Source organism: Mesocricetus auratus, unplaced genomic scaffold, assembly GCF_017639785.1.
Source record: "Mesocricetus auratus isolate SY011 unplaced genomic scaffold, BCM_Maur_2.0 Super-Scaffold_6731, whole genome shotgun sequence".
Lineage (NCBI taxonomy): Eukaryota > Metazoa > Chordata > Mammalia > Rodentia > Cricetidae > Mesocricetus > Mesocricetus auratus.
In genome coordinates, this window is record NW_024429185.1 from 3,246,962 (window position 1) to 3,267,803 (window position 20,842).

General features: G+C 53.4%; 1 protein-coding gene across 1 annotated transcript; it reads right to left on the bottom strand.

The window, feature by feature from the left end:
- Positions 1-1,408: 1,408 nt before the first annotated feature.
- On the bottom strand, positions 1,409-19,650 carry Rab8a (RAB8A, member RAS oncogene family). The gene is made up of 8 exons (XM_005087079.4): positions 19,494-19,650; positions 12,358-12,418; positions 9,626-9,686; positions 6,416-6,493; positions 5,264-5,353; positions 4,791-4,856; positions 3,601-3,651; positions 1,409-2,587 (listed from the first exon to the last, which is right to left on the bottom strand). Exons 1-8 carry the CDS (start codon positions 19,615-19,617, stop codon positions 2,495-2,497), a joined length of 624 nt encoding a protein of 207 aa, XP_005087136.1. The 5' UTR covers positions 19,618-19,650; the 3' UTR covers positions 1,409-2,494.
- Positions 19,651-20,842: the final 1,192 nt, after the last annotated feature.

Here is a 20,842-nt window from a genome sequence, read left to right on the forward strand (position 1 = left end):
CTCATGATGCTATAGGATACTTTCATTTTTATGTGTATGGGTGTTTGGCCAGCAGGCGTCTGTGCACCACGAGCATGTGTGCCTAGTGTTACAGCAGACTTGTTAGTCCTCTGGGGCTGGAGTTAAGGATTGTGGTGAGCCACCAGGTGGGTTGTGGAAATAGAACTGGGGTCCCTCTGCAAGAGCAAGCTCTCTTAGCCACTGAGGCATCCCACTAGCCCCGCAGGATCTTAGTGTAGCCTTTGTAGCCATGGCTCCCATCTTCTTCCCAGCCCCACCCCATCCTGACTCTTCCTACTGTCCTGTGCGGGGGAGCTGGAATCCCTCCATGGCACACATGGTAAGGCACCTTCCTCTTATCCCCACACAGAGTCAGCAGGGAGGGTTTGGTCATCCCAGCACCCAGAGGCTGCAACAGGAGGACTATTGGGAGTTGCAGAGCAGCCTGGGCTTCACAACGACCTCGGTCAAAACCACAAGAAGCAAATCCAAACGAGCCCTTATCTGGGGGCTCAGTGTGGTTCGAGCCATCTGCACACACCCTAAGGTCTGTGCTAAGCAAGCGCATGCTCACTGGAGAGTCCGTCCTCCTGACACCACACAGGAGTCTCCATGACTGCCTCCATGGAAACCTGCGTGCACACACTAGCCTTACCTCCTGGACCACTCCTTCACATGCTGGCCGTCTGTTCGTGTGAGGTGGCGCTTGTGATATGTCATTACTTTGGAATTACTCTGCATTACTTCTGGAAGTTTCTGTCCACTGTGTCCCTTGCTCACTCTATTAACTCCCTTCAACCTCCTGACAGTTTCTCTGTGTAGCCCTGGCTGTCTTGGAACTCATTCTGTAGACCAGCCTGGCCTCAACTCAGAGATCTGCCCACCCTGCTGGGATTAATGGCGTGCTCCACTGAGTCTGGCTTCATTAGCTGACTTTTTAGTCTGGCTTGTGGCTAGAAAGGCTGTGTGCTTAAGTTTGGCTCTGTGAACTTTTGGGGAGTGTGGAGAGCTTCTCAGGTAGCAAGCAGGCAGAGAGTCAGAGGGGGGGATGTCTGTAGCCAAACAGTACTCTCCAGACAAGGCAGGGTTGCCAAGTAACTCACAGCTGCGGGACTGCACTCACAAGGCTGGCCCAGGACCACACGGCCGGGGAGGGGCTCCTGAAGTCCCACCCCTAGTTGAGGAGCAATGGATGGCTGCCAGCTCCTTTGGGAGAGGGGCAAGTGCTCATCTCTCCAGGCCCTGGGCCACTTGTTCTAAATGTCATCCACTGAACCTGCCACCACATAGCATCCTGGTGGGTGCTGGGTGTACAGAACTGCTTCTTTTCAAATGCACTTAAATCCGATTTCAGGTGCACCCGTCAGGGTAAACAGGAAACGCTAGACACTCCAGGGGAAGGTGACTATTGCTGGTACGTTGGTTTTAATTTCAAAAAAAGGGAGATTTGGATGCTGACAGCTTGGGCTGACAGCAGCATGGGGAAAGGTTGGAGTAAAAGGAAGGGGCTCCCAGGCAACACCCCTCCCGCCAGGACGTCTGGTCCCAATCAGTCTCTCCGGGAGGACAGAGCTGTCAAAACACAACTGGGTAGTGACAGCGACAACCCACCAGACTGCAGGGCGGCACTGTGCCGTGGAATGCCTGTCTGGGTCTCAGGGACCAGGTGCCCCTGTGGGGCCAGGGCAGTCACGCTGGTTCCTGATCACCTGGGTACGCTGCTAGAAAATCAAAGGCGGAATCATTTCATGGTGTTAGGAATCTGGAAAAATAAAAAATCATCTCAGCTAGAAAAGGAACGTCCGTTTGGAGCCAGCCAGAGGATGAGAAGAGCTGGGAGGCGGTTTTGGTGCCATTGAGGCAGGTGGCCCAGTGACAGTGGTCGTGGGAGAGTGATGATGGTGGAGTCGCCTGCTGTGGGTACAGTGTCCCCTCAGTGCTGGACCACAGACTCCCATCCTGCTGTGGCCATGAGAGCCGTCCACTTCTTTCAAAACCCTCTCCATGGATTTTCCTTAGCTTGTGCTTCCCTTTGGTTTGACATGTAAGGAGACAGGGACATGGTTCTTTGTCACATGTCCGAAACTGAGAACAGGTGAAGGCAGGTGTCAGGCGTGGCCTGCAGTGGCTCTTGTGGCGGTGCTCAGGGCATGGGGCCAAGCAGGTTGGGCACCGCCGCTGGCCTCACTTCTGTGGTAGAGGGGCAGGGACAGAAGGCTGGAGATGGTGGCTGCAATGCCCCCACCCCACCTCTCTCCATCTGTGGCAATATGACAAGGGATGGATAGGCCTGACTGGCAGATGACACAGGAAAAACAGCAAGATTCTAACTCGTTCCATCTCTGAAGGTGGAAAAGATCAGACGGTTACTAAAATAATCAATTTCTCAATTGTGTCCGGGCGGCTGTATCCGAGCAGCAGAGGTGGGGGCTCGCCCGGGGCAGGCACAGTCAGCTGGGCTGAGCCAGGCTCAGGATGGGTGGTGGCCTTGTCCTCACAGGAGGCTGCACCGGAAGAAGCTGGTCCTCTTCTGCTGCTCCACTGTGATCTTGACCCCGTGGCTGCTCCCCTGTGGGCTGTTCCCTTCCTGAAGTCACAAGTGTGCCTTGTCACTCACTGTGGGATGTCAGCACCACTTGCTCCCACATGCAGCTGTCAGTCATCCAGTCTGTCTGCCCGCCACTGTCCAACCAACCACTCTGGCACCCACCACCCAGTCAATCCCCCACTATCTATCCATCTATCCATCCATCCATCCATCCATCCATCCATCCATCCACCCATCCATCCACCCACCCATCCATCCATCCACCCACCCATCCATCCACCCACTCATCCATCCATCCACCCACCCACCCATCCACCCACCCATCCACCCACCCACCCACCATCCATCCATCCATCCACCCACCCATCCACTCATCCACCCATCCATCCACCCACCCACCCACCCATCCATCCATCCATCCTTGCCATTCAGGTATTCCCTACTAACCACTCAAGTACCCACCCGTCACCCTTCCCATTCATCCACCATTGATCCTATCCACGAAAACTCTATCTCAATAACTACGTAAATAAATAAACAGGGGTAGGAGAGACAGCTCAGCAATTAAGAACACTGGCTGCTCTTTCAGAGGACCTGGGTTCAATTCCGGCACCTACACTGCAGCTCATAACTGCCTGTCTTCTGGTCCCTGAGGGCACTAGACATGTACATGGTGTTCAGACATAGTGAGTAGACATTCATGCAGGCAAAACACCAAACACATAAAAAATAAAAATCACAAAAAAACAACAAAACGATTCAGGGTGGTGGTGCTTCTAATCCCAGTATCAGGGTGGGGAGACAGGAGCGTCCTGAAGCTCACTATCTAGCAAGACCAACCTAACCAGTGACTCAGGGTTCAGTGAGAGACCCTGTCTCAAAATCTAAGGTAGGAATTGAATGAAGAAGACACCTGACAACGACTTCCGGCAGCCATTTCCACGTACATGCGCACAGTAGGATGGCTTCCTGGGCATCATGTGCTGCCCTGGCCAACGACAGCTGTACCCTACAGAACCCCACGTGGAGACCTAGGAAGCACCCAGACTCACCAATTTTTTGTCCATTTTTGCTTTGATATCCCTGGCGAGAGTGAAAAATGCCTGTGGAATGAAGAGCAGGCTGTCAGAGCCCTCTAGTGGCGGGATGTGATTGGCAGACAGCGAGGGAGGGATTCCAGCTAGCATTCCTCCTGTCTCCAACTAGGCCCCCGTCCGTCACCCTCTGGAGAGCACTAGGGGGTCAGAGGCCTGCTGTGCGGTCACCTCCCCTCAACTGGTCCTTGACACAGAGGCTCACAGGAGACCATGCGATTTGCCCAAAGGTCCCAGTGGTTAGCTGGTTCAGAAGGGTAGGAGGACCTGTGTCTGCCCATGCTGATGTCCTCCCTTTTGTTTTAGAGAGGTTCTCTCTAGCTTCAAACTCCTGTTTCTCCTGCCTCCACCTCCAAAGTACTAGGTCGACAGGTGCCACCAAGCCTGGCTACTCCTCTCTTGAAAACATTTGCCACAGCCAGCCTGCTTGCCCACTGCCCCGAGAGAGCATGCAGAGCCAGCTGGGTTTAGCCCATGCAGGGCTGGCAACCTGGGAAGCGGTACGAGGGGAGAAGGCACGGAGGTCTGCACAGGGAAGATGAATCTGACGGCAGGAAAAAGGAAGGGATACAGAAAGGCTGGGAAGGGTGGGCCCACCCAGGTGGCTTATGGGAGGAGTGGGGGTGAAGGCCATCGAGGGGGGTGGGCCCACTGTCCTCTGGGTACCTTGTGGGGTAACATGGATGATTTCGTTTTCTTATACAGCTTGCTCTGTAGCCCAGGCTGGCCTCAGCAATCCTCCTAGCTCAGCCTCCTGAGAGCTGGGCCTACAGGTAGCTCTACAGGTCTGTTTTTGAATATCATTAGGGTCATGTGAAGACTTGGACTTGGAGACAGCGTGGGGATCAGGGCACAGCACTGAGCCTGGCTCCCTTCTGGGGCTGAGTCAGCAATGTGGCTGAGGTGAATGCAGCTGGGTCTATGTCCTGGGTTGGCTGGGACACAGCTTCACTCTCCCCCGTCTGTGTGACGTGTGCCCAGAGTGCTGACAGAGGGCGCTGCAGAGGCCCACTCAGCAGCACTGGACTGGGGCCTGAGCCAGAGGCCCGTCCCTCTGGATCCTCCAGTTGAACCTCCCAAAGAAAGGCCTCTAAAGCCCTACAGCACTGACCCCACAAGCCCGTGTCTCCCCAGAGCCTGGGACTCACATTCTCCACATTGATGTTGGCCTTTGCACTGGTCTCCATGAACTTGATCCCATAGTCGAGGGCCAGCTGTAACAGGGACACATGAACAGTGAACACCTAGTGTTCCCTCAGGAGTGAAGCTGGGGCCGGGGACACAAAGCTCAAGTGGAGATAGGCCTGGGCAGGCAAGGGTGTCACCTGCACTGAGTGACGTACTGCACCAAGTAGGGAGGGAGCAGAGAGGAAGGAGAGCTGGGTGGCACGCCCCATCTCTGTTCCTTGCTGTGGCGCTGTGTGCCTGGCCTGGTGGGCTCTGGTGACATGACTGGAGCTCACCGCCAAGTTCTCATTGCCAGGCACGAGCAGCCTCTGTCTTCCAGTCCTGCCCGGCTCTCTCTCCTCCAGGCCAAGCAAGCCAGGGTGGCATGCCATCCTCTGCGCAAAAGCATGGGAAGGGGCACGGGGCCCCGGGCGGGACAGGCTCTGGCACCCACCTTTTCTCCCCGCTCCTTGGACACTTGTCTCTTGTCATTCACGTCACACTTATTCCCCAGTATCATCTTCTCCACATCTGCAGAGGCATGCTGAGGATAACGGACAACCAGGGTTGAAGTGGCCAGGTGGGGACTACTCGGGCTGACAGCCCACGCCCCAGCTGTTGAACCTTCTTAACTGCAAACAGCTTCCATGGGCCATGGTCATCAGGCTCCAGGGCCAGGGCTCCCAGAACGGATGCTGAGACCTTACCCACGGCCTCCCTGCTGCTGTTAGTGTGTGTACACTTGCGTGCACACACCACGGCACATGCTCATGCAGCACACCATGCGGAGGACCACGTGGAGTCAGTTGTCTCCTTCCGTGGGTTCTGCGACTTGAACTCAGGACGTCAGGCTTGCTGCCAAGTGCCTTTACCCATGAGCAACTTGCCAGCTGAAGCCTCAATGCCTGCTGGGACCTTTTTACTCTCCTCTTTCTCTAGGTTCTGGAAACAAGGCTGTGCCTAGAACAGCCAAAACTTCAAGCTGAGTTCTTGATGAGTACAAAGGCTTGGCCCAGCTCTGATTTCTCTCCTAGGAATGGATCCCTTGTCAGTCCCTTCAGTCCTGGGTCCACAATGACACGTGCTCCTATGTGGCTTTATAGATGGGATAGTTCTTGACATCCCAGACCCAGTGCCTCACCTACTTAGTCACCAGGGCCACATGAGAGCTGGCCAGGAAGGGTAAGGGGTGTGGTAGCTGGTCAGAGGACAAAGTTAGCTTTGGGAGGGGAAGCTGGGCTGGCTGCCTCCTTGTCTCTTCACAGTTTAGGGTCTCTTTCTATGACCGGCTGTTGACCTGAATATGGGCTTGGATAGGCTCATACTCTGTTGCAGTTGCAGCTCAAAATGTTTGTAACACACCATCCAAATCACAAGTCTCAGCTGCTCTAGAACCTTCTCTCTATATATAAAGAGCCAAATGTGCCTGTGACCCCAAACAGAGATGATTGCAAGGTCAGCCAAACACTACTGTGTGGGTCCTGGGCCAATGGCAAGTTTGGGTAGACAGCAGGCATTTTAGTCCCATTCCCCACTCCCTGCCGGTACCCCATGTTCCTGACTCTGAGGTGCAGCCTTAGGAGAAGAAGCAAAAAGGTACCCTCACCTCTTCAATGTTCCGAATCCAATTCCGGATGTTGTCGAAAGATTTCTCATTGGTGATGTCGTAGACCAGCATGATACCCTGGGTGAGGAAAGAGACATAGGCTTTGAGGGGCCCTGAGGTAGGCAGTAGACCATCAGGAGTGGTCATGGCCACTGCCAGAGAGGACCACTGTCTCAGTCCAGCCTGTCAGCTTCCCCACCGCCATGGTGACTTTTCTGACTCCCAAGCTGACCTTGACACACACCCTCTGTTATGAGCCTTGCTGGCCCCCTATGCCAGTAGAAATGCGGACCTGAACTTCCCAGTGGCCTCCAGACTCAGCTGGCGCCTCTTTGGATACCTGACATCATACCTACTATGTGCCAGGCTTACAGCAGGCAGGAACCTGAGGCTGGGGTGTGCACTCAGGCCCTGTCCTTGGAGGTCTAGTCAGATCCCTAATGAATGTGAGGGATGCCTTACAAGGTGCACAGGTCCTGAGAGATCCAGAAGGCAGCCTGAGCACACTGCCTCACTACTGCTATAGAGAGACCGAGGAACACGGAGACGAGATCTTTTTCATTAAGACTGAGGTCCAGGACACCTGAGTACTGGTTCACGCCTGAAACCCTAACACTCAGGAGGCTGAGGCAGGAGGAGACCAGCCTGGACTATGTGGTAAGGTCCCCCTCCCCCACGAAGCTCCAGAGGACGCTGAGACAGAGGGCAACCACCCTCTGATAGTCTGGTACTGTCCTGGCTTGTTTATGTGGTACCTCCAATGGCCCAGGTTCCATTCCACTATCACAAGGCCACACAGGACCAAGCACTCTGGGTTTTAAGACCCATAGTTGGCTCCAGCCCAGGCCCTGCTCGCTCTTCTCCTCAGGCATTGGCTACTGGGTACAGTCCTGTGTAGAACGCAGAATCCCACTTGTAAGGCCACCCACACTTGCCAAGGAAGAGGAGTAATCAGCGGGGCATAGCACAATGGCAGGCACGTGTGAGGGCCTGGGTTCCATTCCCAGCACTGAAATGACAATAAACACAAAGTCACACAGCTACCATTGCCTGTAATTCAGCCTCAGGAAACTGAGGCAGAGGCGGGCCACAAGTCTGAGGTACAGACATGATGCCAAGAGAAAAGCAGACTCAGGGATGGTGGTGCATGCCTTTCATACCAACACTCAGGAGCTACAAGGGTCAGGTGGATCTCTGTGAGTTCAAAGCCAAGCTAGTCTACATAGTGAGTTCCAGACCAGCCAGGTTGCACAGTGACACCCTGTCTCAAAACAACAAAACTGGGCTGGGAATGTAGCTCAGTTGGTAGAGCATTGGCCTAGAGTGCGTGAAGTCCTGGGTTCCATCAAGGCACTCTGTGAACCAGACATGGTGGCATAGGCCAGCACTCAAGAAGCTGAGGCAGAAGGATCAGAAGTTCTAGGCCAGCCTAAGCCACACAGCAAGAATGTGCTTCAACAAACAACACCGAAGGAGACCGACACCATTTTGGTGCTGGTGCAGGTCAAGTCTTAGGGTTCTGGCTGCAGAAAAGGGCTCATGTCCATACCTGTACTCAGGGCACAGCCATGATCCAAGGAGATACCAGACTAAGACCAAGGGTGCTCTGCGGAGTGTGTGTGTGTGGCACACTCAGGGGGGGCAGGGAGAGGCTCAGGGTGACTAACTCTGCCCCCAGTGCCCTCAAGGGGCAAAACAGGATTAATTTTAACGAGGGTGCTAAGGTTTCAGGCCATAGGATTGAGTTTCCAATTTGGCTGCACTTCCTGGATGCTCTAAATACTTAATTTAATGTTGTCATTCATGCCTTTTGCTCCCAGGCTCCTCAGGTGTCCCCATGAGTTCTCAGGCATCAGGCCTGAACAGGGACTGAGACACACACTGTCCTCACAGTGTGGACAGCTGCTGGAGGGACTGGGGCCTCTGGCTCTAAATGACAGGTTGAGCTACAGAAGTTACAGAGATGGGGAGAATGCGGCTCTGGGAAGACGGCCATTTGTTCTCATAGCAGCCCGCGGGCGTGACCCAGGGTTCTGGGCAGGGCTGGGGTTGCTCCTCCTGCCTCCCTTGGTCCCTCAATGCCCTGTTTTACATAGTCTCACACAAGCAGGACCAGGTCAGGGTAGGAGTCCGTCTTCTCTCACCGCCTCCCTCATCTCCATGGGGGAAATACACGGGGTGACTTTGCTCACATGTCATCTGTCTACAGGCCCAGGTGAAGATGGGGCAATGATAACCCCAAGTAAATCCAGCCTTCAGGTTCTAGCAAGTTCCAGAGACACGAAGGTGGCCCATGTGGCCTTTCTCAGTATTGAGAGGCCAGCCCAGGGTTTGTCCTTCCCTGAAGGATGGGCTTCCTGACACTCCTTCATCCTTCAACAAAAGGTATTCTCACCATTTAAGCCTTGTGCTGGGTCTGAGGCCTGGGAGTGTGTGCGGGATGTGAAGATGTTGCAGGAAGCTGGTCGGGGCACAGTGACCTCTCTAAAGCCAGTTTGAGTCCTGAGTTGCCTGAGGAGTTGGAACACAGGCTCCTCAAGACTTGGCCAGGTGTGGTGGCATACACCTGTGATATTTTGGCCTCGAATTGTGAGTTTCTGGCTAGCCTGGGCTACACAGTGAGTTCTAGGCCAGATTGGGCTGCACAGAAAGTCTTGTCTAAAAAGCAAACCAAAAAGGAGGCTGAGGAGATAGCTCGTCCATAAAGTGCTTACCACATGAGCCTGAGTTTGATCCCTAAAACCTCTGTCATGCGGCATTGCACTGCAATCCCTGCACTGGGGAGGCGGAGACAGCTGATTCCTGGGGCTCATCGCCAGCTAGCCTGGTCTACTTGGCAAGTTCCAAGCCAGAAGCACTCAAGGAACAATGCTGGAGGCTGACCTGATCTCTGACCTCCACACTCATGTACACACATGCATGTGCCCCCACATGAACACACACACACACACACACACACACACACACACACACACACACACACACCACACACACACACTTTTAGAACACATAAAACAAGCTGGTGCAGTGGTATACACCTACCATACCAGCACTTGGTAAGTTAAGGCAGGAGGACTTTGTTCCCAGGTCAGCCCAGGCTACATTTGGGACTATTTCAACATGAAAAACAAAACAAAAGCCAATCACAGGCCTTCTTACTGCCACTTGTTTCCACTTCAAAAGCAACAGAAATGATAACAAAGTCAGTACCATGGCACCCCTGTAGTAGGCTGTCGTGATCGTCCGAAACCGCTCCTGGCCAGCCGTGTCCCTAGAAAGAATGAAGGATATTAGTGATAGCTATGGCCTGCTGGACCTCTCCCTTGATTCCCTCCTGCTCAGGAAGCAGGACTAGAACTATGACACAGGAGAAGACTGCGGAGTGACAGGCCAAGGCCTTTCCAAGTCCCCTGACACAAATGCTCCGCTGGGTTGTGTCCCCTCTGCCCCTCATGTCTTAGCGTGCAGGTATTGTCCTGGGGGTCCTGTAGTTGATGCTGAGGCCGTCAGGAAGAGCAAGGTGAGCTCAGGCTGTGGCACATTCTGCTCCACCTTCATGATGGGTACTTGAGTTGGTGAGGCCATGCCTGGACCAGTGCTGGGCAAGTGGATGTGATGTGGCGTTTACAGATAGGTGCCTTACATAGTCACATGCCTGCCTGTTATCCTGGCCCTGGGGAGGCTTAGCAGGAGGACTGTGACTTCCAGGCCAGCCTGGGATACACAGTGAGACACTGTTACGGAATAAAAAAGGGATAGGGTGTGCCTGGTGGTACAGTATTTGCCTAATACATACAAGGTCTGAGAGGAAAAGTGATCTGGTCAGGGACACGGCTTTTTGTCCCTGAGCCCATGGTTCCTCCTGAGGGCTCTGGCCATCTGAATTACACAAAAGCGTCTAGTGCTGAGTCCAAGTTCTACCTCTTGCCTTTATTGTTTTCTTTTTTACTGTTTTGTTTTCCTTTAATGTTTTCTTATTTGTTTGTGAATGCCACAGCACAAGCATGGAGTAACTTGCAGGAGTTGGTTCTCTCCTTCTGCAGTGTGGGTCCTGGGGACTGAACTCAGGTCATCAGACTTGGCAGAAAGCACCTTTTCCTGCTAAGCCATCTTGCTGCCCCTTGGCTTTGACTCTTACTTTATCAGGGCTCAGGGGATGGAAGTCTGTGCCCTGTGTGCTAAGGCAATGCTCTGCCACTGAGTCGAAAGCTCTCGTTTTAGTATTTTTAGTTCTGAGATGACCTGCTGGGGGCACCTGCAGTGTCAATTACAGCCTGGGCCAGCTTTCTAGTGACTCTCCCCTTGGCTGAGAATGCTGAGGGGTGAGGTGGAAAGGGAGGAGCCAGGGTTTGCTGGGACTGTGTCACTTTGGACTTGGGCACAAAGGCTGCTGGATGGCCAACCAATTGGAAGCGGAGAACTTCTATGGCTCCACTTACCATGTGGCCAGGACTGATGACCAAGCCCTGAGGACAGACAAGGATTCTCCCTTATGCAGGTTCAAGGTCTGAAGTCAGACTGTGGGTGCTGACTGGCTAGAGACAAGCGCACCCAGGAGGCTCCCCCAGAGATATTGGCAAGCTGGGCGATGGCTCATGCTGAGGTGAAAGAGAACTGACCATGCCATGGGGGAGGGGCACCTAGGCTCTCTGTTCCCACTCAGGAGGGTCTGGCTGGTGAGCGACTGACCATACCATTTTGTTTGGTTCTGACACAGGTTCTCCCTGTCCGCCCTTAAGGGTTGGGATGACGGATGTACACCACAAGTCCACTGGAGCCTGCTCTTTGGGTCTGTTTGCCCAAGGCTGGCTGGATCCAGCCTCCCAGGATGCTGGGCCACCCCAAGTCCACACCAGTGATGGGGACGCTCACACTTCCCTGACTTTGGCGGTGAAGCCACACTCAGGGCTGAGGAGTGTGGACACTCTGGGCCTGGCCTTAGCTTCACAGTTGTTTGTGGGTTTCAGGTCCACACACCAGGAAGTGAGGCCTGGGTTCTCTCCTCAGGGGAGAAAACAGGAAGTGGTATGAGGCCTTTAAAATTTGGGGTGAGGCCGTGGGTTCAGAAGGAAACTCCCAGCTGGGTGCAGTGACACACACTTGTTATTCCGGGACCTGGGAACCTGAGGCTAAAGACTGAAGTTCCAGGCCAGCTTGGGCTACATGGTGGGACTCTCTTCCAACACAGAAAGAGGAAATTCGTAGTCCAGGTGTCCTGGGCTACCACCTCTGCCTACTCCTCAAGACACTTGGGAGGTCAGAGCCACCAGACTGAGCTAGTGACAGGAGCTGTGGCTTACGGCCTATCTTCTGAGCCTGGGCTTTAGGATTCTCTCCATTTCCATTTGAAAACTTCTAGAAGTATTTTCCCTGACTCTGCTGCTTTTGCTAGTTCTTGACATGGAGGGATCCCTCCAGGTTCAACATAATCCTTGAGTACCCTGGGACACTGAACTCACTGGACAGGTAGCTCTTCCCCCATAGGTTATGTCCCTTAACAAAACCATTAGGCTTCAATGGCTGGCAGAGCATGGCTACTTGGGCTGGGTATGAAACTCTGGAAAAGAACCGTGTGCCAGGGCCTGGTACCAACAAATTTTTCTCAATTGGTAGTGTTTGCCTAGCATGCACCTGGCTCTGGGTTCACCACCATCAGTGCAAAAACCAGGAGCTGAGACATACATTAGTCATCTCAGCACTCAGGAATGGGAGGCAGGAGGATCAAGAATTGGAAGTCATCTTTGGAGCTAATCCCAGCACTCAGATGGCAGAGGCAAGCAGATCTCTGTGAGCTTGAGGCCAGCCCAGTCTACATACATAGTTCTAGGACAGTCAGGGCTGAACAGAGAGACTCAGCCTCTCACACACACACACACACACAAGACAGTATGTGTGGGAAGGGGGCACCAACACCTCTGCTCCAATTGTGGAACAGCACTCACCATATCTGCAGTTTAATCCTCTTGCCATCAAGCTCTATGGTCCTAATTTTAAAGTCAATTCCTGAAAGAAAAATAAAAGGTGTTATTAAGGTTGGGTCACTTCCAAGCTGCCAGCCTAGGCTGGTGACAGGGACTGTGGCTTGTGGAGCAGCAGCTGGGTGCTGGGTCCTCAGGAGCTCAGGGTCATCTCTACGCCAACAAGACTGGAAGCTTCTGGAAGGATCCTCCCCTGCCAGAATCAGAGCCTGAGACTATAGGAAGCTGACAGGTGATGGGAGGTGGGCAGGCCCATCTAACGCTGGCCCCACCTTCCTGCCACCATGGCCCAGTCTCACAGTGGGCATCCTAAGGCCTTCTACGAGCCAGATCCTGCACTACAAAGTATCTAGCAGCTCATCTATCACCCCAAAGTGAACGGCACTGCCAACAGGCCACATCCTTTCTCCCTAGCCATTGCACAGGGTCACTTATTTATTTATATTTTTGTAACAGTAGTTCATGTAGGCCAGGTTGGCGCCAAATTTACTATATAGCTAACCTCAACCTCCTGATTTTTCTGCCTCCATTTCCTAAGAGTTGGGATTATAGACACGTGTCACCACACCTGGTACATACAGGCTTTCTTCTGTACAGATGGCCTATCAGCTACCTGTCAAAGCCTTGCCTCAATGTCACCTCCAAAGGCTCTTTCCTGATGGTGTCAGCTCTCTACCTCTGTACTCCCCTCTGCTGAGAGTGACTTGGAAGTTCTTTGGTCCCACTGTTACTTCTCTGCCACCACCAGCCTTCAAAGACACAAGCCTGCCAGGTGGTGGTGGCACACACCTTTAATCCCAGCACTTAGAAGGCAGAGGCAGGGGGATCTCTGTGAGTTTGAGGCCAACCTGGTCTAGAGAGCAAAAATACAAGCCTTGGCCTCCAGATGTAGCTGGGGTAGAGCACTTGCATAGCATCCACAACAAGGACTGGAGTTCCATCCAGAACCACAGGGTAGAGGGCAACGCGGTGAGTTGTGCCAGGCACACCAACACCCAGGAGGTGAAGGCGGGAGGATCAGGAATTCACAGTTAGCTTTGCCTACATAGTGAGTTTGAGGCCAGTCTATGCTACATCAGGTCTCAAGATCAATAAAACCCCCAAAAAACTCTAATTGTAAATATGTTCAAAGTGGGCCTTGGCCCCGAGCTTGCAGTGGGCTCAGAAACAGGCATCTCTCTATGGTGGGATACTGCTAGGTCATTGAACTGAATGAAGGACTCACACAGTAGATACTCTGTGGAGAAGCCTCAAAAACACAATGTTGAGTGAGAGAAGCCAGAGAGGAAGGATGGCCACATATGGAGTGACCAGGCTGACAGAGCAGGCAGATCTGGAGACCAGGACTGTGCCTGAGGTTGCCAGGCCAGGGCATGGGGAAGATAAAGGGCTGAGGGGCATGAAGGTGCTGGTATTTCTTTTTGGCACAAGGAAACACTCTGAAATTTATTATGGTGATGGATGTGCAACTCAAAGCATACCAAAGGAGCTGAGCTGTAAGCTTTAAATGGGTAGACCCATGAGATGTCAATTATGATGTTCCTTTTTATTTTCCTGTATTTATTTTTATTTAGGGGTTGGTAAAACGGCTCAGCAGATAAATGGATTTGCTGTCAATCCTCATGATGTCTGGAACCCACATTATTGCTTGCCATTGACTCATATATTTGAATGCTTAGTGATCAGAGAGTGAAACTGTTTGAATGGATTAAAAGGATTAGGAGGTGGGGCCTTGGAGGAGGCGTGTCACTGGGAGTGGGCTTTGATGTTTTAAAAGCCCAGTCTATCTCTGTTGGCCTGTAGATCAGGATGTAGCTCTCAGCTACTGCTTAGTGTCATGCATACTGTCATGCTTCCTACCATGATGACAATAGACAAACCTCTAAAACTGTAAGCAAGCCCCAATTAAACGCTTTTCTTAAAAGTGTCATGGCCATGGTGTCTCCTCACAGCAGTAGAACAATGACTAGGACCCTGGCTCACTGTGTAGCTATGCCAGTCCCCTGGCAGTCCCCTCACGTTCTAGGGGCTTTCACACTTGTTATTCTCTCTTCTGGAATGTTCTTTGCTTCCACAGTCATCTGGTGCCCCTCTCCTGCTCAAGTTGTTCAATGGCTTTGTGGGGCCTTCCTTCATGATCACCACTCCAACACTAGACACAACCATAGACACCTACCCCATGGCGAGCAAGAGTTGACTCAGGACCCTCTACCTAGGCCAAAGCCTGATGATACTCAAGTCCTCTCCATGCTACGACACTTGGTCTACATAGGAACTCTGAATGTATCCCATAGATATTTTAAATAACAGATTTGTGAGGTGAGGGTGCACTTCAGGAGGCAGCTCTCTCCTCCACCAGGTGGGACCCAGGAATTGAACTCAGGTTGTCAGGCTAGGCTACAGGACCATTACCTGCTGAGCCATCTCATTGGAGGACAGGACCTCACTGTTTCATGAACTTTCCTGGAGATATGAACAGGCCTCTATTTAAGTCTAACAAGAGACTAAACGAACAATCCCATCTAAGCCCAACTGGGTGAACCATGTGGACTTGGTTACGGAAGCATGGGTAAGGGGGTCACTAAAAGCTGCAAGACAGACCTCCATCGTGACAAGGAGAGTCCACTCTTACCTTACGCATACGTACTCCAGCACTCACTGAGACTCTGAGAAGCAGAGACAGAGCTACTGTGTACTGCAGGGAGGTGCAGACAGGAGCAGCAGACAGCAAAGGTCTGCTGGGTCCCCACCCCACCTTCGGAGAAGGTCAGCAACCAAGAGATAGCAGGGGAAAACAGTAGCCAGCTGTGAATCTGAGACAGCCAGGGCTGCACAGAGAGACCCCGTCTGGGGTTGGAGAGGGAAGGAGGGAGACAGAGGGAGGGAGGGAGGGAGGGAGGGAGGGAGGGAGGGAGGGAGGGAGGGAGGGAGGGAGGGAGGGAAGGGGGAGAGACAGAGAGAGAGACAGAGAGAGAGAGAGAGAGGAGGTGGCTCTTATTCTCAGAGTACAGCACCACAGCAGACCCTGCAGCCCAGGTTGACCTGGAAACTCACAGTGATTCTCCTGCCTCAGCCTCCCTAGTGCTGGGATTACAAGCACTATGCCTGAGTCCTCTGTAGATTCCTGTCCTGTCTAGAGGAGACACGACTACCCATTGTCCAGGATGGCAGTGGGTCAGGATGCTTGCCAACAAGCTCAATGACTTGAGTTCCACCCCTATAATGCACACAGTGAAGTAGAGAGCCAACCCCTATCAACTGCCCTTTGACCTCCGCACACCGGCCACAGCAAACACACATCTACACACATCCCAACCAAATCATAAATGTTATCCAAAACCGTTTGAAATCATGGGTGTGGGGCTGGGGCTGGGGTTCAGTGGGCAGAAGACTTTGTCTAGCCTGCACACAGGCCTCAGTGTACCCTCAGCACCACAGAAACAGAGGTGGCGGACACACCTGTCATCCCAGCATTCGTAGGTGGAAGGAGGGGTGAGGAGCTCAAGGCCAGTCTTGGCTACAAACAAATTCGAGGCCCAAGAGACTTAGAGCAGCCTGGGCAGCACTCTCCCTCTCCCTCCCTCCCCCACCCCCACAGATAGTGAGATGACTCAGTGGGTAAAGACACTTGCAACATAGCCTGAGATGACCCAGGACCACACATGACGGAAGGAGAAAACGAACTCCAAGCTGTCCTCTGACCTCCACATATGCACTATGACAGGAACACCCACACACAAATAAATAAATGTGGTCAAAATTAAAAAAAAAAAAACAGGCTGTGACTGGGGTTCACTAGGTAGGCTGCTTACTTAGTATCCTGGGCTTTACTCCCAGCACCCAAAAAACTGGGTGTGCTGATGTATCCCAGCAACCCCAGAACTTTGAAGATGGAGGCAGTTGGATGAGGAGTCTAAGGTTATCCTCACTACATAGCGACTTTAGGCCAGCCTGGGCTACACAAGGCCCCATCTTAAATAACAGAAAGATGATCAGATAACACTGTCTGCTGAAACAATGAACGGGCCCGAGGAAGTGGCTGGGTTCTGAGCCTGTCTTGAGAACTGATTTCAGGGTGCTGCAGGGCCAGGTTCACACCACAAATAACTCATGCAGCTCTGGAGGGCAATCTGCCACAGGGCCACAGCTTCCAGAAAACAAACAGCAATCAATCCTGGTCCATTAACGAACACAGGAGCACAGCTGGCTGCCAGTACAGACACACCTTCCTGCATAATTTTAGTACTAAACAGCCAGGGCACTCTCCCAGAGACATTTCCCAGTGTGTCACACAAGCCCAATGACACATAAAAGTCCAGGGTCACTGTGTTACCAGCCCTGGCCATGAATCCTGCTTTGGTCTAGAGCCCTCCTAGTTTCTATTAATACATGAATTGAATTAGGACTGAATTAGGAACTGTAAACTTTATGAGGCTCCAGAATTATGAGGCTGTAACTTGAAGGTCAATGAGATTAACTTTCCTAGAAGACAGAGGTCTGCGGGATGCTGACTTGGGGAGGGACAGATCCTGGTTCAAGTGAAGGAGGGCTGTCTCCCAGGGACCCTGAAGGGCTAAGTTGGTTTTCTAATCAAGAGATTCAAACCATCCAGATGGATATGGTCAGTGGTCAGATATGGGCTCCATATCCAGTACTTCAAAAAGAAAAACTGAACAAACCCACATAAGACGTAAAATATGTGTTACGGGGCCTACGAGAAACCTCAGGGGGTAAAGGTGCTTGCCACCAAGCCTGATGACGTGAATTCAATTCCTCGGTGGAAGAAAAAAACTAGCTCCCACAAGTTGTCTCCTGACTTTGGCATATATGCACATACACTAAACAAATGTAACAAAACCAGTGGATCAGGGTGGCTCATATCTGTAATTCCAGAACTTGGGAAACGGGCAGGCAGATTTCCAAGAGTTCCAGGAAAACATGTTTTACACAGTGAATTCTAGGCCAGCCTGTTTCAAACAAGCAAACAAACAAACAAACAAACAAGGGCTAAGGACACGTTCGATCCCTAGGACCCATGAAAATACCTGGGCATGGTGGTGTCAACTGACAATCCCAGCGCTGGGCAGACAGAGAAAGAAGGGTCCTAGGGCTGGCTGGACAGACAGCCTAGCTACTTGCTGAGTTCCAGGTTCAGTGAGAGACTCACAAAGATGGCTTGGTGGGTAGAGGTACTTCCCCACAAGCTTGGCAGCCTGAGATCAGTCCCCAGGACCCATAAGGTGGAAGGAAAGAACAGACTCCCACAAACTGTCCTCTGACCCCCACTTTCTGAACGCATGTACTTTCCGAATAAAAGCATTAAAAAGAAGCGACAGCAAGGTGGAGAGTGGCAGAGGGGCACCCCCTGGGTGTTAGCCTCGAGCTTCCCGTACTCACACGCATGCATGCGTGCGTGCGCACAAGCACACGCACTATAAAGCAAACACGCAAACAAAGAAACCACCTGAACTAGTATGTCTGTGACTAGGAAGTGTCTGAGGCCGGGAAACTGAGGTCTGTGTTGAGAGCAAGCCAGAGCCTGTGGGCAGCTACTGTCATTTCCTGCTTGGTCCTCACCTAAGGGTGACTCCAAAGCTGGATGTCTGGGTGGGGGAGGGGAGAAGCTTCAGGCGCACCTGTGTCCAGGGGTAGCTAAACCCTCTGCTTCCCCCAGATGGACCTCTTCACCCACTGTATAGAGCTAACCCTCAACCACCCAGGGCACCAGCCAAGCCAGACAGTGCCACATCTGCTCTGAACCAAATCAGATCAGAAAGGCTAGAGTCTGTCCAAGGATGGACAGCACCTGGAGTCCAGGAATAATTTTCTGTACTTGACAACTGACACGTGACTGTTTTAGAGTCCACCAGGAAGGAGAGCTCCGATGACATTAGCACACAATGGTCTGGTCAGGGAGACAATACAGCTTAGTTGACATTCCACAGAAATCATTCCCTAAGTTTTCCCTTTCTTTCTGAGCTCAACCTGGCCTTGAACAGGCTATGTGACCAAGGGTGCCCTGAACTCCTGATCCTCCGGCCTCCACCTGCCTAGTGCTGTCATAGCAGCTACTGGCCAGCGCGTCTGGTTTCAGGATGCTGGAGACGGACCCCAGGGCTGCAACAACTGCACAACAGCTTGGCTTGGGACAAACCAGGCGTAGGGACCATTCCCCTGTTCCAGGGCCAAAGAGCACGCACATCACCTGTTTGACAGCAGTAACTTCCAGATCCTACTGTCTCAATTCCGGCCATGACTAGTCAAGGCAAGGAGCAGGGTCTGTGCCATTTTTGACATGAGGACTTTGGCAATCACAAGCCGATTCTCTTCAACTGCACCGTGAGGCAGCCCTAGGGGAAAACTGTTCAGAAATTGACAGGTGCTGTCCTGCGCCCGGGACAGGGAAGTCAAGGCCGACCTTAGTTTCTCGCTGGAATTTTTTCCTCATATCCCCACCGGGATGACAGGTGCTAGCACCGCTCCTCGGGCAGAAGGCAGGAGGACTTTGGAGTCCCGACTTAAAGGTGAATTGATGGTGCTGGCCCTGTGAGGGTTTAAGCCGACACCTCTCTGGGACAGCTAGGCTTTGAATTTGGGGGTCAGACACACATGGGTTCAAATCTCATCCCTGACACCTGTAGACTGACTTTCAGTGCGTGCCACACCCTCCCTCAGTTTCAAATTCCTCCTTCAGCGACGCAGCACCCAACACGAGAGCACTCCAGTGTTTGATACTGCACAAGCCCAGCCTGCCACATAGGAAATGACACGAGGTCAGGTGTCACTTCCATGCCTCAGTTTCCACTGTTACAAGACGGGGATCTCTCTCTCTGGAGCTGCTGAGAGGACACGGAGCTGACAGGCTCCAGGACCCCAGCCCAGGGCAGGCTCTCCCTCAGACAGCAGCCCGAGTGTTCCCGTCTGCACCTCGTTCCCCGGCGTCCCGCCACCGCCCGGACTGCCGTCGGGGAGGCGGAGACCGCTGCGGTTCTCCGTCAGGGCCCGGATCCTCCGCCCGGGTGGATACGGAGTCGATTCCTCAGCCCAGCCCCACAGAGGCGCGGCCAGCCCCGGCCCCGGCCGCCCCAAGGCCCCGCTACCTATGGTGGAGATGAACGTGGAGTTGAAGGCGTCCTCGGAGAAGCGGAACAGGACACAGGTCTTCCCCACCCCCGAGTCCCCGATCAGCAGCAGCTTGAACAGGTAATCGTAGGTCTTCGCCATATTACACTCTCTCCCCGACGGGAAGTACGGCCGGCGCCTCGCCACTGGTCGCTAGACCCGTCCATCATCGCAGATCCCGCCCCCTATTGGACCTCGGCCCGCCGCGCGTCACCCAGGCCGACGCCCGCCCTCCAGAGCCCCGCCCGTCGCAGGGAGCCCAGGGGAAAGAGGCGAATCCGGCGCAGAGCCGGAAGCAGCCGGACCGCACAGCTCATTGGCTGACCCTTGGGATAGGGAGACCTGTGATTGGCTAGTGGTGAAGAGGGCTTCAAATGACCGGCGGTGGGTGTGGTTATACCCTAGCCCCGCCTTCTCATTGCCCCGCCCCTGACGAGAGGGACCCCGCCCCCAACCATTCCGCGCGCTCGCTGCCGAGAGGGAGGGACGGCTTGGTGGAATTGCGCATGCGTGCTGGAAGACGGTTGGCTCCAGCAGAGGGCGCACGCGCGCGGAGGACGCCTCCGCTTTCCCGCCGTCACAGCGCGCGCAGTCGCAGTAGGCGCAGCGGCGAAGCGCGGGAAGTACGCGTGTGGCTGTGCTGGTTCCTCGGCGGAGGTTTTCGGAGGAGGTGGGTGGCGCTGCTTCAGGTGGCCTCCAGGCTGGATGCGCTAGCTACGGCCCAGCTGATGCCGCGGGAGCCCGCCCGTGCCGTGGCAGCGTGTGCTCTGTGTCTGCGGGTGCGCTCCACACTTGCAACCGCGCACGACCCTGCACCCCACATCTGCCGGGGGAGGCAGGCGGTCCTTCCCTAGTTTACGGAAGTACACGGGCGCTGTAGGTGAGGTGACTTTCCCAGGCTGCAGAGTGGCACGTTTCCCCTTCTCGGGATTTTGGTTTGGGGTTTTTTCGAGACAGGGTTTCTCTGTGTGGCTTTGGAGGCTGTCCTGGAACTCGCTCTGTAGACCAAGCTGGCCTCGAACTCACAGAGATGCCGGCCTCTGCCCGGCTCCCCTTTTGTTTTTCATATGTGCTTCTAAAAGTCTGTTGATATGGAACCCGGGGTGACAGGAGAGCAGAGTGCCACCTGAAGGTTGACAGATGAGGAGCTGACAGTGTGGCTCAGCCAGTAAAGGCACTTGCTGCCAGGCTGGGGGATCTTAGACTCCTGGTTCACACTTAGTGGAAAGCAAGAACCAACTCGTGCAAGTAGTCTTCTGACCTCTACACATAGGTCTGTGCCACCCTCCCCCAAAAGGTTAGCTTAACACTAGGGGCCAACAGAACG

What these genes read in the sequence shown, in the direction of transcription:
- Rab8a (XM_005087079.4), bottom strand. Translation starts at nt 19,617, where the DNA reads ATGGCGAAGACCTACGATTACCTGTTCAAGCTGCTGCTGATCGGGGAC. An exon ending in AGGATTAAACTGCAGATATG is followed by an intron (nt 9,687 to 12,357) that starts GTGAGTGCTGTT and finishes CATTCTTTCTAG; the next exon opens with GGACACGGCTGGCCAGGAGC. An exon ending in GGATTCGGAACATTGAAGAG is followed by an intron (nt 5,354 to 6,415) that starts GTGAGGGTACCT and finishes CGTTATCCTCAG; the next exon opens with CATGCCTCTGCAGATGTGGA.